General features: G+C 40.7%; 1 protein-coding gene across 1 annotated transcript in view; it reads right to left on the reverse strand.

The window, feature by feature from the left end:
• Positions 1-1,749: 1,749 nt before the first annotated feature.
• CNGB1 (cyclic nucleotide gated channel subunit beta 1) overlaps positions 1,750-17,617 on the reverse strand; it is a 36,647-nt gene continuing 20,779 nt past the window's right edge. The window contains exons 6-17 of the mRNA XM_067550312.1: positions 17,343-17,393; positions 16,573-16,659; positions 15,518-15,582; positions 14,507-14,629; positions 13,663-13,804; positions 13,109-13,268; positions 11,834-11,931; positions 11,662-11,745; positions 10,410-10,528; positions 8,846-8,992; positions 6,163-6,349; positions 1,750-2,265 (exon numbers count right to left, since the gene is read on the reverse strand). Coding sequence (XP_067406413.1) covers positions 2,062-2,265; positions 6,163-6,349; positions 8,846-8,992; positions 10,410-10,528; positions 11,662-11,745; positions 11,834-11,931; positions 13,109-13,268; positions 13,663-13,804; positions 14,507-14,629; positions 15,518-15,582; positions 16,573-16,659; positions 17,343-17,393 — 1,467 coding nt within the window. The 3' untranslated portion in view covers positions 1,750-2,061. The remainder of the gene's footprint in view (positions 2,266-6,162; positions 6,350-8,845; positions 8,993-10,409; positions 10,529-11,661; positions 11,746-11,833; positions 11,932-13,108; positions 13,269-13,662; positions 13,805-14,506; positions 14,630-15,517; positions 15,583-16,572; positions 16,660-17,342; positions 17,394-17,617) is intronic.

A 17,617-nucleotide genomic window follows, 5' to 3' on the forward strand; every position in this document is an offset into this window, starting at 1 on the left:
TGGGTGTACTCTCTAGGGAGTTGGCTTTATGGTAAATTTAGCCAATGAACTTCTTGATTTGCACACAGAAGGTGAGTGTGTCCCTCCTGTTGCTCATACGAAATATGGTATAAAGTCTCACAGTTCTATGATATATTTGTAATGTTAGCTTGAGGTTCTTACCTTCATGTATTTTAAGTGTGAGAAAATGTTTGTCCTAAAACCTTGCACATAAATTTATTTTGTTGTTGAAAGAAAAAAAGAAAGAAAAAAGTTGAGATATTGCAAATTAATAGACAAAGCTAAAATAAGCAGGGATTTTAAACACGTTTTCTGTTCCTGAAATGAATCCACACATGATGAACAATAATCTAAAAGTTTAATGAAAATGCTCTGGAATATGAAAGCCACTGCAGCAGAAGGCATATTATTCATTTAAACTATTCTTATAAACCATATCAAAATATACCCAGGAATCAAAACCCCATTTTCAATTATAATTTTTGCACAGATTTCCTGTTTTGATTTTTTAAATATTTATATAGTGAAAAAATACTATACACTTTCCACCAAAATGTAGGAAATTGCAAATAACATACAAGTCTTTATGGGATAAGAAATATTCAGGGAAGTTTCAACACTCTTATCAGTGCTCAAGCTTTTATTCTGCAATGTAAAGGGCAGCGGTAACTTCAGCTTTACTTGTAACATAACTGAGTTCCTTAAGTGTGCTGCTGTCTGTAACAATTCTTAAGAGAAATCAAGATGCTGCTAATCAGCGCTGACATATCCTGACACTTTGCCACCAGAGAAGTCCATATCTCTTATCTGAAGACTATTGGGAGGGAGAAAACTTGCATGCATGACAATAAATTGTGAAGAAGGTGTAAGGTAAAGTTCAGCAATTTCATATAAAAACTTTCCCTGTAAAAGAGAATCTTATAAGTGGCAATGTATAATGCACATATGCATGTAATTGTTACACTGCCATCCTACTTATTTAGCAGCATGACCTTTCCATATGTAAACTTGTGAGGTTTACACTACTAATTAGAGCATGAGTATCTGCTGAATGAGTGAAATTATATTTTAATAAATTTTGGGACTGCCCCATGTAGCAAACCTTGTTTCTTCTTTTCACAAAAAGGAAGGGAAACGTTTCATTCAACCCCAATGAAATTTCTTGGTTCAGCCATGGAACCAAAATATCAATTATCTGCTCAGCTCAAGTCCTGACCACAGTGCTTTTATTGGCTGAACATTGAACCAAAGAGATGACAAGCAGAGAACTCCAATAATAAGCATTGTGCAAAGCAGTAGCCTGCTTCTATATAGGCAGAGTGATTGAGATCCAACAAAGTAATATGAAGGAATTGCAAAGATGATGTTAAAAAGGTTGATAAAACTACAAAGCCAAGCTATGTTTATATGGTGACAGACACACCATTGAAACAAATTACTTGCTTGTTTGCACTATCTTCTGAACTTGAGAGAAGTCCTGCATTGGACGGTGATTTCTTTGCTGTTTCTTCAGAACCACCTAGGTTTTCCAATCAATTCCACATCTTACACAGCATCGTCTATGACAACCTAGCATCAAACGGACAGGGACCTTGGTTTTTCTTCTGTTTGTTTTTAGCAAATTATGAGTCACATTAAAAGAGGAAAAACAACTGCAACCTTCAGAAGAGGCTACATTGATATTTGATACAAATAGACACTAACTGTTCAGAAATGCAAAAAGCCAGTATTCATTACTGCAAGGCTCCCTCACTGTAAGGCTGGATTTGGAAGTAAGAGAGTTCACCAGGTATTTATTGGGAATGGTTATAAAGGAGTTCAATAAACATTGACTTCCGGAGTGCAGAAGTCTTATACAGTTCTAGGCCCTATGGCCAAAAGCCTGATCAATAGCACTCTTGTTGTCACAGGAAAGGCAGAGCAGATCAAGATGGCTTAACTAGCAAAGCCTATAGCCATTGCACAGAAATCGGTAGTCAGTAAAAGCTTCTAGAGGACACGGTGGTCTGGCTGAATCTCATGGCAGTGGCCTTTTCGGAGGGACAGGGAGTTGTCTGCTTTTCATTTCTTTTCTTCCTCATCTGAAACCTCCACAGAAAGAATCTGTTCTTCGGTTTGTGGAGCAGGACTCATGCGACTAAAGACTGGATTATCTGAAGACTTTGAGATGATATCATCATCATTGTGATCATCTGATTTGCAGGAGGCATTAGATGAGCCATGGTGGACTGGTGATTTCGGTGGAACTGGGGTGGAGCTGGAATCCTGGAACACAAATAAAAGCAAGTAAAAGTGATGAGGCACTCGTCCATGATTAGCACCTTTAGGCACTACCACGGTATTATTAACAGGAATTAGTATGTCTGGTAGAAGGAGAAAAGAGGATTTCCAGCCACTTTACTGGGTCCAAACTCAAGATTTCACCTCACTACGAAGATTTTTCCTTTTGGTAGGGGAAGGTGAATTATATGCTCAAGAAACAGCTAGAGAGCAAAGACTCATAAACTTAAAGACCAGAAGGAACCATCATGATCATCTAGTCTGACCTCCGGCACACAGCAGGCCACAGAACCTCACCCACCCACTCCTGTAATAGACCCCTAACCCCTGGCTGAGTTACTGAAGCCCTCAAATCAAGATTTAAAGACTTCAAGTTACAGAGAATCCATCATTTACTCTAGTTCAAACCAGAAAGTGACCCGTGACCCATGCCTCATGCTGCAGAAAGTGAAAACCCCAAGGGTCTCTGCCAATCTGATCCAAGGGGAAAATTCCTTCCCAAACTCAAATATGGCAATCAGTTAGACCCTCAGCATGTCGCTGAGACCCACCAGCCAGACACCTAGGAAAGATTCTACTGTAGTGACTCAGAACCTTCCCTATCTAGTGTCCTGTCTCTGGTTTTTGCAGATATTTGCTACTAGCTGTCACAGATGGGCCACATGGTTTTGTAGGCAGTCTCATCATACTATCCCCTCCATAAACTTACCAAGCTCAGTCTTGAAACCGGTTATGTTTTCTGCCCCCACTGCTCCCCTTGGGAGGCTGCTTCTAGAATTTCACTCCTCTGCTGGTTAGAAATCTTTATCTACTTACAAGCATAAACGTGTTCCTCCATTTTGTTACCCAGACTCTTTGCATTGGTGTACAGGCATCTTAGTTGTTTCTGCTTGGCTTTGCCCAGATTCCACGTCTGATTAGCTACAGTGATTCTACTGCCAGTATCGCCTACCTGACTGTTAATGCCAATATCAATGACACTATCTTTTCTCTTGATGTCCATTCTCCTACCTTCTGTTGTTTCTTTCTACACTGCTGTATCCTCTCTTACTTGATTTTCCTCCTGCTCAGTATTATAATCAGGCACAGAGATTACATAAGCATCTCCCAACCATCTTTCCCAAATTCCTAGTTAAAAGCTCTTTTAATCAGGTGCCAGCCTCCACCTCATAAGTCTATTTCCCTTCCTACTCGGGTGGAGTCCATCCCATAAGAACAGTCCTCTGTCCGTAAATGCCTCCCAGTGATCGAACATCCCAAAGCCTTCCTTATAGCACCACTGCATGAGCCATCTGCTGATCATCATAATCTTGTCTTGCCTTCGCTCTACTCACCTAAATCCCACTGAAGATCACCTGAGCCTCCATTTCTTTAAATGTCTTCTGCAGCCTGGGGTACTCTCCCTTGATGCATTTCAGTGAGAATCTAGCAGTTGTTTCCACATGAAGGACAATCAGTGGATTCTTTCCTGCTCCCATTAAGATCCTCGTCAGTCTCAGGTCCACATCTCATATCTTAGTTTCCAGAAGACAGCGCACCATCCTGGTCTCTGGATCACCTTTGGTGACAGGCCTGTCTGTTCTTAGTAGGGTGTCCCCAGTCATGTTGACCTGCCTCTTCTTGGTGTTGGTGCAATTCTCTGCCCTTCCTCCTTCACTTCTTTCTGGCTGCAAGTCGTCTTGTCTTTTGATCTCACTTGCAGTCTTCTACGAGTCATCCTCTATCCTTTCAGGGCTTCGAACTCTGGCTATCTCCATTGACTCTTCCCCTCTCCTTATAGGACTAGCTGCTCTTCTCTTCTTCCTTCCCTGCCCCCCCCCTTCTCTTACTGCCTATTGTACCCCTTTATTTTCCAATTCAGCAAACCTATTCCTCAGCTCTATTTCTCCTTCGCAAGCCAAGCTTTTCCTCTGCTTTATTCTCATAGTCACATGCTTCCAGTGGCCACTTCCTCACCCCGCAGTTTGCCCTCCCACTTCTCCAGTCCAGCTTGCATCTGCCAGGCTTGAAGTTTCCCTTCAGCCTCTTCTTTCCTTCCCTCCATCATCCATTCAAATCCCCTTCGAAACTCAACCAGAGGTTCCACCTGCATCTCCAAACCTCTGATCTTCGATTCCATTAGATCTATCAGGCAGCGCTGCATACAAACCAAACACCTTGTATATCCCGCAGGTTCCACATCAGTATAATGCAAGCAAATTGTGAAAGCTTCCTTCCCACAGTCCCGTCATTGTACTTCAGTTCTAGTCTGAAACATCCCCAGGATTTATCATAGTTTATATGGTACTAGTTTTGCAACAAAGTTTAACAGCCCACTGGATAAGTTGCCAGTTGGGTCAAATCTGAATCTCTCTCTCTCTGAAAGCGTAGACTTCCCCAGCCTACATCAATTAGCTGGACACAGCAGCAGTCTCAGAAACCTCTTTACATGGACCAGCTACTGGAGAAGGACAATGGCCTACCTGTGTTAATGTGGTTTGTGAATGGACTGCCTTAATTATGGAATTCATTTTCCGTTACTATCCAGAATGTGTAGTGTATGTCAGCGACTCTATTCTCTGCTGCTTTAAACTATTATTTAATTATTGTTACAGCATTTAATTGTATGAAGCCTTGTTATTCTTTTATGAAGGACACTAGAAATATATTTCATTGTTCTATGTGTCTTTCTAGATACTTATATGGCCCTGCTTACGACAGTACCTTAAGACTACTACTAAGCAAAGACTTTCAGTTATGATACATTCTGTATAATATAGTGATTACAATACACAGGTATATCTAATTAATAAAAGTTTAGCCCTTTATTATATTCATATTAAGGCTTTTATATTCTTAAATTCAGCAAAGCATAGGCAGATAGAACCACAACTGAATTCTAGAGTGTGACTCCTGCTACAGTCACACTGCTACGATGCTGAAGAGAGAGGCTTCCCTGTGGGTGCCAGCTGTCTGGCTGTGTACTTGTCTATAACTTTAACATAATATGAATTGGCTCTATGAATGTTACACAGTAGAGTGGTTTTGTGATGTGGATATATGTCTACCACAGACTAGAATGTGACCTAACATTTGCACATAATTAGGATCTCCTCAAGTGAAAAGCTAATGTGGTCTTCTACTAGGCCACAGAGCAAGCTAATGCATTAGCCCACTGGACTACAACACCTTCATGTAAAGGTTTCCTTAGTCCTTCTAGGACCATTTTTCCATTTATTCCATACTGCTCTCAAACTTAGTCTGACTTCATGTGAAATGAGTTGGTCATCTCAGCTGATTTCCTTCTGGACAAATGTCTGTCTTCAAATAACCCACGATTGCCTCCACTTGGCACCCTTGTCCCAGCAGAAAAGTGAGAGAAAGAACGAACATGTAGCTTGGGATCAACCAGTGATTCGTTATTGTTCAGCTGAAAGATAGACTCTAGACCAGTGTTTCTCAATTGGTGTTCTGCGGAACCCTGGGGTTCTGCGGGAACACTGTTAGGGTTCCGCGAGAAAGTGACATTGCGCCGCCAAGAGCAGCTGTTCTCCGTGCCGCCGAAAAAGGGAAAATGTCCCAGATTTTTCAGTGGAGGGTATCGAGTATGAGTGTAATTTAGGTTCCGCGGGGAAATTTAATTGAGAAACGCTGACCTAGTTGTTTGTATATAATTTGCTTATTTCAACATTTTTTTTGGCCCCATATGTAAAAATACTATTAAGAGTTTGGGGGGTTCCGCAATTATTTATCGAGTTCAAAAGGGTTCCGTGGACAAATTTAATTGAGAAACACTGGTCTAGACTGTTCCTTGTTAAGACTCCATCAGTTGTGTTGCAAGGTGATAGTTTCATTGTGAATGAAAGAACAGAAACTCCAACCCTTTGTGCTTACCTGCATTGCTTGAATTTCTTTCAGCTCTCTCAATTTCCATCTGATATGAGCAAGCTTTCCTTTGCCTCCCATCTTTCCAGCAGCTACCAGGGCAGCTTGAAAGAGTTTAGGTGTTGCAGCTCTCGGAGGAATGATAAGCACATCTTTTTGCATTCCTTTTTCTTCTTTGGGCTTATTGTTGTTTTTCAGCATTTTCCTAGAAGAAGAAAGAGCCTAATTTTGTACAGAGATATGCAATATTGATTACTTTTCTAACACAGACAGTTCAAGTTTAGCAGCAGTTTAACTTAAAACCACAATCTCAAAACCTTAGACTTTGTTGAAGAATAGAATGGGAAAATAATGGGAAAAAAAAAAAAACCTGTGAATATTTTGTTCACATTTTTAGGTGAATGAAAATGAAATTGAACAAAGACTAATGGAAGGTGTTACACTTAGGGAATCAAAACTAAATGATCAAATACAGAATGGGGGATAACGGGCTTGGCAGCAGCACTGCTGAGATCACAACTGAGATCTCTGCTGAGATCAGATCTGGATCACAACCTCAACATGAGTCAACCATGTGATGCTGTTGCAAAAAAAGCAAATGCAATTTTGGGTTGCATTAACAGAGGCATAGCATGCAAGTCATGGGAGGTGATAGTACTGCTGTACTTGGTGCTGGTTAGGCCTCAGCTGGAGTACTGTGTCCAATTTTGGTCATCACTATATAGAAAGGATGTAGAGAAACTGGATAGGATCCAGAGGTGAATGACAAATATGTTCAAAGGGATGGACTGCAAGACATATGAGCAAAGGCTAAAGGAACTGGGTATGTTTAGTTTGGAAAAGAGGAGATTAAGGGGGGACATGATAGCGGTCTTCAAATACTTGAAAGGCTGCCATAAAAAAGATGGAGAAAAATTGTTCTCTCTTGCCACAGAGGGCAGGACAAGAGGCAATGGGTTCAAACTACAGTATGGCAGATTTAGTTTAAATCTCAAGAAAAACTTCTTTAAGAACAGTAGGACAATGGAACAAACTGCCTAGGGAAGTCATAGACTCTTCTTCAGTGGAGGTTTTCAAAAAGAGGCTGGACACCCATCCGTCTTGGGTAGTTTAGACACAACAAATCCTGCATCTTGGCAGGGGGTTACACTAGATGACCCTTGCCGTCTCTTCCACCCCTATGGTTCTATGATTCTATATATCTGCTTTGGTTGTGTTTGTTCCCATGTTGCATTCACAGTTCCTGTGTATATTCGAGTGATAAAGTTTTACTGGTACAAATGTGTGCAGAAAACAAAGTTAGTCACATGCATCATTCTCCGCAGAAGCCAATTTTAAATTTGCATGTGCAAATATATAAATGACAGTGCCATACATATGATGGATACATCAGCATGTGCATATGTCCACATCACTTGCACTTTGCCCATCTAGCCATGTCCCTCAGTCCACTTCTAACATTCTAGCATGACAGCTAAGCAGTCGTAGCATTCCCAACCTCTGTGCTGTTAAATTGAATAGAATGAAAATTAATTAATGAGATTAAATTACCTGTGGGGAAAATTTAGGCTGAATATCAAGGAATAATTTTTCAAAGAAAGTGGTAACAGCCCCATTGCATGACATGTTTAAAATTAGACTATACAAAACACAAGTAAACAGGGAACAATTCTGCAATGTCAGGGGGATAAACTAGATGTCCTAATTAGTCTTTTCCATTTCTGAAGTGTGAATGATATACTGACATGCCTAGGATGAAATACAGCAATACATTAGGAAAGGAAATTAATAGCACTCTCCTCAGCAGAACTGACAGAGAAATGTGTCTTAAACTACAGATGGGATTTTTAGTAGTCAAAATGTAATTATTTAAGAGTCAGTTGTGCCACAATCCCCACGTAAGGTTAGTTACCCTGCTGCATGAGCTGAACAGGAACTAGACTGTGGTTTTGAGAATCCCCTCTCTAGTTCCCCTCTCTTGCTCCAAGAGGAGGTGGGGATAATCTGCACCACCCCTATACCTAGTGCAGATTACTTCCCTTGACAGGTTAGCTCAGCCACACTGATTGGTGCATAGGTGGGGGCAGGCAAGGCTCCTCAGCCATAAGTGTGAGACAGGAAGTAATGGCTGGCAGTGCTCACCCCCCACCTCTGAGTTTCTACCTGTGATCTGGGCTGTCTCTATAGAGGAGCAAAATGATTCCTAAATTTTCTGCATGGTCGAGTAGCCAGTGTCACAGTCTGGTCCTTACACTGCAATTTGGCCAAGGCAGATCAATTTTATTTTCTTGTGAAAAGTGCCACAGGAGTTTTAAAATGACCGCAAATTATTAGGACCTCAGTTTAACATCCAGTCGGAAAAACAGCAATTCCAACAGCACAGTTGTTAGCTCAATGCTAACTGAAAGGGAAGAGCACCATCTACTGAAACATCAACAATTCCTGTAGCACCTGCATTTTTCATCTCTATCCAAGTCCTGCTGAAGTCTGCTTAATTTATGAGAACTGAAGTAACTGAGGCCCAAAAAGAAGATGTATGTACAATCTGGTGTGCTCAGCACTGAAAATTTTCCCTTACCACTTTGGGTGTAATTTCTCTGGTGCGCAACCCCAAAGATCACCTGTTCTTTCTGAATTTGAAAACTGTACTATATCTACATATTTGTAATAAATGACATTTTAGAAACATCCTGTCACTCACCTAGCCTTCTTACGCAGCAGTTTCTGAGATTCTGGATAATGCACCAAAATGTCATTCAAGTCCTTCTTATCCAAGATGAAAAGGTTGGTAAATCCATGAGCCACAACATTTGCTGTGCGACGATTTCCACCTCCCACTGCCAACAAGCTAATTAAAATATCAAGAGATGTTAATACGATTGTATGTAGGGCCAAGACAACTTCTATCATTTAAAATCTGATCTTTCATATGGTTTGATGGCAGAGTTTGCTTCAGGAGATGTGTCGCCAGTGTACTCGGAGCTCAACTTTTGCCAACCATGAAATGTTACGCATCTAATATTTTAAGTGTTTTGTGATAATTGATATGAAAGTTGCTACATAAAAATGATTTCATTGTTGTTATTTATAGCTATTGCTCTTTAAACTAGATTAATATAGACTAATATAGACACAAAAGTACCCACTATCAGTGTGTTACACATCTGTACTGCACTCTGGGCAGCTATGCACAAGTGTTGGATCTTAACAATAATAGTGACTTTTGTTTACATACTACCGTACTAACCAACTTTATTTAGGATAAGCAGGTCAGCATTTTAGTTCTACCCTTCTTATTACCACTGCAGAGCACGTAAATCGTGGCCAGTAGGCATGCATAGATTTTTTAAACTATAATATTTTGTTTTCATGTTTGCATCTCAACTTCTTGTTTCTGCTTGGAGTTGGATGACCTGAACAGCCAACCTAATTCACTCATTCTTACCCACATGAAGCCATATCAGCACAGACCAAATGGCCTAGAACAGGAAGCTTGCAATGATTTCTTTTCACTCTGCTGGTATTGGAAAGGGGTGATCCAAGTCAGAATAGCCAGTTTTCTCCATTTATCTTCTACTTATTTGAAAATCAACAATACAGTTTATTGATTTATTTGTTTTTCTCCAGGGGGATCCTTAATATCCTTTTTGCAGGCCTGTGGTATCCCCATTTTTATCTATTTCCAACCTACGGCTCCATATTGTGGTCAGCAATCCTTTCAGCTGAGAAGCACTGTAGAGGACTCTTGTCAATATAGGTGCTGGAACTAGGGGTGCGGGAGGGTGCTGTTGCATACCTTGGCTTGAAGTGGATTCCAACATAGACAGGGTTTACAGTTTGGTTCAATGCTCTCAACACCCCCACTATAAAAACTGCTCCAGCCCCCTGTTAAGGCTGCTTAATCAGCCAGGATGGTTGTTGATGACCAAGATATGACTTCTCTTACTCCTTTTTCTCTCCTGCAAGAGAGTTGCTAGTGTAACTCTCACTAAATGACCAAGTCAGCTCATACTGTGTAGACTTACATAGAATGGAGGCGGGGGACAATGACAGTTTAAAATTAAAAAGTGTCATTTATTTATGTTAACAGACACTGCAATGTTAAATTGTGACCCCCTTTTAATTATAGCCCTAGGAATGGATCTGCCTTTCCAGACCTCATTTCCAAATCTTGTTTATCTCCACCTCTGCCTTATTTCCCCAACTTCATTCTAATCTTAGTCCCCCGACTTTATTTCCCCAATTCCCTGTCAAAGCTCTCTGACCTTATTTCTCCAAACACACAGCCAGCTTTCAGAGTCACAAGCACAGTTTTGCCATCAGGTCCTCCAAGCACCTGCACCTGTCCAGCTTGTATAATGTACATCTCTCGGCCAATTTCCCCCTGAAACAAAGATTAGAACAAATTGTAGGGTGTGCACTGGTTATCCTGAGGTAGCCCGGAAAGAAAAAGTATGGAAAATATACAGAGACCCTGATCCTCCAAGTTAATCTATTCAATTACTTCATGATTGTTATTTTATTCTCTCTCATAAAGATATTTTCATAACTTTTTATTTGCTGGTCATAATAAGAATGCTGGAGGTTCCAAAACAGGACAATAGGTTTTATCATTTTCAGTAGATTTTTATCAGTTTTATTATTTGCTTTTTTTTTTTTTTTTTAAACAAATGCTTCTCAACATTTTTTAAAAAATATTATTTTCTTTTGTTGTTGTTTTATCCTGCTTATTCTCAGTAGTTATTCTTTAATGAGCACCCAGAGCTGCTCCCCCCGCTGCATTTTTTCCAATTAGTTTGAACACTGTGCACATTTCAATCAGCAGAGGTCACTCTTTGCACAATAGGATCAGTATCACAACACTAAGTGACACAGAGCCCAGTTTTTGCTTTGAAACTCCATTGCTCAACTTAATCAGTTCCTGCCATGTTAGCCAGGCACGGCTCTTTTCATTGCTTCAGGTACCACTCAGGAAGGGCAATGCAGAAAGTGAAACACAGAAATGGCCAAAAGTGACTATACTGTTCTGGAACTGTTGTGGCTCCCGGCATAACCTGGAGGCTGCCCTACTTTACAGCAGCCTTGTACGGCTGCCTATGGCCTGCTCTACAGCCCAGAATAGCTGGATCACTTTGCACTACATCCACTCCCACTCTTGCCCTCAACATAACTTTCCTGCTCCCATCCACACCATCAGTATACACCTACTCAAGAGGGTTGCACAGGAGGGTAGTGTGAAGCTGCATAAGTCAGCTCTATGCTACTTCTGCACTGGGGGAATTCCCCAGGAGGCCTTTGTGATCTCTTTATGCCTCTGGGTGATTGTAGTGGCAACCACAATATGGTCCCATCTCTCATTTAGCCCGGTGTATCTTCTTGCCAAACGCACTGGCCAACAAAATCCATAGCATTCAAGCAATGAGCTTCCATTTCTGGCCCTGCCTGTCCCCCACCGCAGACAGCATCACTTAATTCCAAGTCTCTAAAGAGAATATATGTAAAGAAAATGCTTGTTACCTTCTTGCATACATAATCATTAGGTAAGTAAACAACAGATCTGAGCCTCTTCAACATGTCGAAAATCATCTGCCTGTCACAGCCCTGAACCCAAAAGAGGAAGCAGAATTATTTAATTTGTAGGAGTCTTTCAGGAGTCTAGTAATGTGAGAATGGAGAAGGTAGACAGTACCTGAAAGAGCGCCACCTTGCTGACTATGTCATAGTTCACATCAACAGCAATATCCAGCCTCATCTTGTCTGGCAGCTGCACCAGCAACTCTGATTCATCTGTTAAAAGGGGATACAAAACAAAGAATTGCCCACACAGAAATTTGCCTACCTTTCAAATATGGATATCAGAACAAGTCAGTGCAGAGACTAAGGGCCAGATCATGCCTTCCACTTTTTGTGTGCGAGGGCAGGAAACCCTGCAAAAATGACCACATTTCACTTATCTTGAGCAGCAACATCCCCTTAACTCTGCAGAAGGAAGTCTGCATAAACTGCACTGGGGACTTCGGTTTTAAGAAGTGGTAGGCAGTGGAGAGCAGTTCTTGGCAGCATCAGTCCTTGGTTAACCCACAGGAATTTCAGTGTGTAAAGTAATGATGATCCTGTTGGCCTGATCTACAGAAAGTCCTGCTCTGTGTTCTTACAACCAACCCCTAGGAAGGGAGGTGGTCCAGATGTGGGTGGGGAACCAATTTGAAGATGGAACCTGAGGCAGTCATCCTGCCATGAGGGAGGGGCAGCACGGGGAGGAACAAGGAGGCACTGGTCTCCAACCCAGATATAACCAATTACAGTTGAGGAGAGTCACATCCCTGCCTGGTCCACAGTGCTGCCACCTGCTCCACACTGCCCCCTGCTTTTCCCCAAATGTATGATTTAGCAGGAACTGCAAGTTTTTCCTACACAGGAGGTTGTGATTTGGCCAGCAGTCTTAATTCAGCTAACTTCATCTATAGCCTGGGAGTTGCAATCTTGGGATGTTCTGTTGTGTGAGCATGCTAGTTCGCTAACAGGCTAGGAATTTGAATCCTGGTAGTAGTGTAGTGTACTCTATAGAAGCAAGGGTAAAACAAGTTAGAAATAGAGAGAAAGAAGTAAAATGAGAAAGAAAAGAAAACCATCCCACAAAATCCTTAGGGTTAGTGCCCTAATGCTGTGCTGCCACTGGTTTTGCAAAATGACTGCAGCGACTTTCCAAAACTCAGCCGTGCACCTGTGGGTTTAATTGGAATATCTTGGTGCAATTACCTGTGCGGGAGGGAGACTAGACAGAACGATACAGATCTCTTACTCTAGACCATCTGCAATCGACATTGATAACAGCTGACAAAATTTTGTAAACTGCTAGCACCAACTGATGCTAATAAAGTTCATAGACCAAAGTAAAAATATCAGAAATACATGAACTTGAAGTCTAATAAAGATAATAATCCTAAATACAGATACTTCTTACCTAGCATGCCTTGGGAATGCCAGGTGTATTCATACCATGTTTTGACCCGATTCTGAACAGATTTGGGGATTTTGTAGAAATTCATGTATTTAATAGTACTGTCCATGCAACTCCGATAATAAGTCTGTCCTGCTGTAGCAGCGCCAACTACATCTCTCATCTGAGTCGGAAGAGGAAAGAGAACAAAATTAAGGAAATAGTTTATTCATCATGACTTATAGTTGTTAAGTACCCTAAAGACTGAATAACTAGCTTCTTAGACTGAACATACATTGTGTATCACAAGAGAGGATTTTTAGCATCTGGGTCCTCAGACTTATAAAACCATTAGCCTGCAAGAAGTCAGGAGCACCCCTATATTAGTAAAACAAACCTTTAAATAAGGTAAGAATGACCACTGGTACTATTGGGATCTTTCAGTGTCTGAAGTTGGAAAGCACAAGGATGTGCTTTCCAGGAAACTGAAACATGATTTCAGAGAGATGACATTAAAAATAACAAACACCAGGAACCTGCATCATACAGAAGGGAAGATGGATTGATTTTTCACTTACCTGACCAATCATAACCGAGAAAGCAAAGACCCCTGTGAAGTAGTTCAGAAGCTGGAAGATGATCTCAAACAGATTGTGAGGGTCAGGCAGTCCTCCAATAGTAATTAAAGTCTTGACAGCCCAATAATAACAACGGATATAACTACAAAGACAAAAAGAAAGAACAACTTTTCAACAAGTTTCCTGCACCTGAAAAGTCAATATCTGCTTTATACCATTAGGACTGCTCTGACACACTCAGCAAGTGACAGCTGGGAAACTATAGAGAGAATGGTTATGTGGGGAAAAGGGGAAAGCTAAGGGGATGAAAGCCTCCCCCCTCCTTTAATTGCAAATGTTTCTGGAAAACCTACTAAGGCAAAGAGGTTTAGGGGACACCTGGAAAACGGGGGCACTAGAACGTCTCAGAGAAAAGGTCTCCAGAATTTTTTAAAATGGCAGAACAATGTATTTTTCCCTAGCCTAGCTCTTATTGAGAGCTGGACCATTTTGGCTGAAACATAACATAATAATAACAATTATAATAATTCAGACTGAGGCAGACACACAGCACGTAAAATTTCAACCTAAATAGTTAAAGTTTACCAAAATTAGAAGCAATTGCGGGTGTTATAATGGGAAGTGTCAGGCTGCCTTAATAATAGACAATGCTACCTGATCTGCCTGTAATAAATGAAATAGCAATGATACTGTACTGGAAATGTTAGGCTTGTGACTAAAAGGTGGACTTTGACATCAAAAGTAGTGCATTAATTCAGCCTTGGCTGCATCCTGACTGTTCCTTTCTCACTCCTATTCTGCTGCACTCACCTATTCCAAAGCAGAAGGCAAGCGTAATAAGTACCTGTTTCCCTTCCCATCATAGACCCATAAAGTAGAATTCAGTCCCTGGTACGATGATGCCCAGTAATACAGGCATGAGTTCACGTGTAAGCTGAAGAGTAAATAGGCTGTGGTCCTTATCACTCTGCAAAGAAAGGCAACAATGAAAGAGGAAAGATCACAATGTCTGATTATGAAAAACACCTTCAAATCCCCCCCCCAAAATATCATTGCTAAAAGTGAAAAATAATTAATGGAAAAACAGGGCAAGCTCTGATACTTATAATCCTACTAGAAAGAGAAAAGGAGTGCTTCAGAACATTTGACTCAAATTATTCCATGGGACTCCCCACCAGTCACCCAGCTAAAGTGCTGTACAACTCTTTGAAAATGTAGGGGAAAGTATATTTTTATCTGCTGCTGTAGACAATTTGTCCCCACCACTACTGCCCCCAGTTACTGGGAGAACAAAGGGATCAGCTCAAATAGTTTGATAGTATTTATCACATGGAGCTGCAACTTGGAAGAGGTTAATGACTAAAGGCTATTATTAATATAGACAATTTGTCTACAGTCATCTTTCATATTGTGGATCGGGGACACATCCTGGAAGCAATGCCAGGTGCAACAATGCAGAAGACAGGGTTAAGAATGACTGAAAATGAGTCTCTTGCTCCTTGGTTAGGGAGAGGTGAAAAAGTAACATGCTTTGGGCTCTGGAGACCCTAAGATGATATTTGAGTCCCGTGTGTCTCAGCCAATCATCTGATGGAGTGCTATTAGCATCAGCCTCCCACCCAGGAGACATTTCTAACCTCAGCAGAAGTCATTGAGATTGTGGCGGTCAGTAATGAAGAGGAAAAATGTTCTTTCTCTAGAATGACTATGATTTAATCACATATGGGGGACAAAGAGGAACTTGAATGGAGATTGCTGCATCTCGACCAAATTGCACCTCTGCCCTCTCCAATAAAAGGACAGTCCCAAAAATATCTTCCTCCAAAAATAAAAATATATCAGTGGGTTGTCTCACCTGTAAACATATGCCTTGCTCAGGATAGCTTCAAGTCGGTTATTAAACTCAAAGAAGGCCATGTACTGTTAAAGGGAATGAATACAATGTGCATAAGCTTCTCATCATTCACAGCTGGTAACTATTGGGCTTGAATGAGAAACCTTTATCTAGCAGGATTATGTTTCACCTCCAGACATCCTCCAAAAAAATCGCATTTTCCTTTTAATTCTACTCTTACAGTAGTTCTCTATCAAAAACTACAAAGGGAGCAAAATGAGAGACTCCAATGCTTCTTTTAACTATGACTGATCTTCTTTATTTTATTCCATATTTTACAATTTTAAGTGTATCTTAGAGTTAGAGTAAAGGGCTGGATTGACAGCCCTGAAGATTCAAATCTTCCACGAACCTTTCAAATCTTGTCCTTTTTCCTAATACTGCAGATTATTGCCAGTCCATTAGGGACCATTCTGATAGCATTGACTCATTTCCCATATACCACAAAATAGGTGATAATGAATTTCACTTGCTACTAACGTGGCCTGGATTTGAACTAGTGACTCCATAGCCAAATGAGCCGTCTAATCTTCTAGCTGGAAGTAACTTTCATGTGCACTTTTTCATGTGCATATTTTAAAGCATTATTTTACTTTCTTTTAAAACCTTAATCACTTTAAAATTTCTCACAGGAGAGTTGTTCCTGTGCTTACATCAGATCCCGTTACAGCTACACGGAAAATTTATAATCATATGATATGGAACTCACTCCATCTGCCATTAGAATCAATGGCAAAACTTCCATTATCTTCAATATAAACAGGATCAGACCCTTAGTATGTGCTTTCACATTCTCCCCCCACTCCTCCAAAAAAGAAATTAAGATTCTCCAAATGACAGCTAAAATGTATGACAACTTTTAGTAGTATCTTCAAACCTCTTCCCCTCCCTGCCCCCATGCAATTGTACTGTCATCTACAATTAATCTACTTCTGCAGACAACAAAAAGAGTACAAGATTCTATTACATCTACTAAAAATGCAATTCCCCCTTGTTTTTATAACTTCCTGACTTACCTTTAAACAACGAGGCAAACGCAAGAGAGAGTTTACACCAACTTTGAAGTAAAAGAAATCCAGGGGAAGAAGGCAGATCACATCCATCTAAAACTCACATGTTAGACCATAATAGAAAACATGATGGTGAATTGAAATCATTATGGGACTCTTTTGCTTCCACCAGTACTCAGGGAAGGGTTATACGGGACCCAACTCTGACTTCATTTACTAGGAAGCAACTTCCATTGAAATCAACAGTGGAGATCCAGGGGTGCAGTAGGGTAAGTCAATGGAAATTAAACTCATGTTCTGTGGACAGAGCTATGCACAAGCTTCCATAAATTTGTACAGACAGCAACTGAAGCTCTGTAACATTGCAACAGGAGCTCAACCACCCCTAAATGCATGCAGCATCCTCTCTTGCCCATATCCAATTAGCTCTACTCTTCCTAGGTCTCTTTGAGGAGGCGACTGCTGCCTTTGGCACTTACCTATCAAAGTGCCTGTGATCCCCAGTTATATATGGCTAGCCCGTGTCCAGATACACACATAAGGTATGAGGAAAGGCTCCTAGCAACCTTTCCAGTCCTTTCATACCCAGACAGGGTCATCCTAAATCTGGCCTATCTCTGTCAAGATAAGTATCATTCATATTTTTAAAATTATTTCAGTCCTAATATACAGAGATGTGACTAAGAACATGAAGATACTGTTTTAAAAATACTATTTGAATATGGCTTGTTAAATAATGATAAATACATGTAAAAATCAAATAAAATGTGTCAGACCTTAAAGCGTTGGGATTTCAGGTAGTTCCATCGCATGGCCTTTTTATCGGTCTAGATGAAAACAGGAAACAGAGGAAAATATCATCACTTATTTGCTGTGAAGTTTTCTGACCTGCACCTGATTGAAAAGGCAGATAGGACAGAACCTACACAACATAACCATATATTTCCTTCCCATTATATAGACCAAGGGAAGCAGAAGTGTTCTAATTACATGGGAAAGGGATTGGGATGAGAAAGAGAGATAAAGGGAAATGACATCTTCCTACTGCTAT

This window comes from Emydura macquarii, unplaced genomic scaffold, assembly GCF_026122565.2.
Source record: "Emydura macquarii macquarii isolate MOO-44397 ecotype Brisbane River unplaced genomic scaffold, CSIRO-AGI_Emac_v2 contig_295, whole genome shotgun sequence".
Classification (NCBI taxonomy): domain Eukaryota; kingdom Metazoa; phylum Chordata; order Testudines; family Chelidae; genus Emydura; species Emydura macquarii.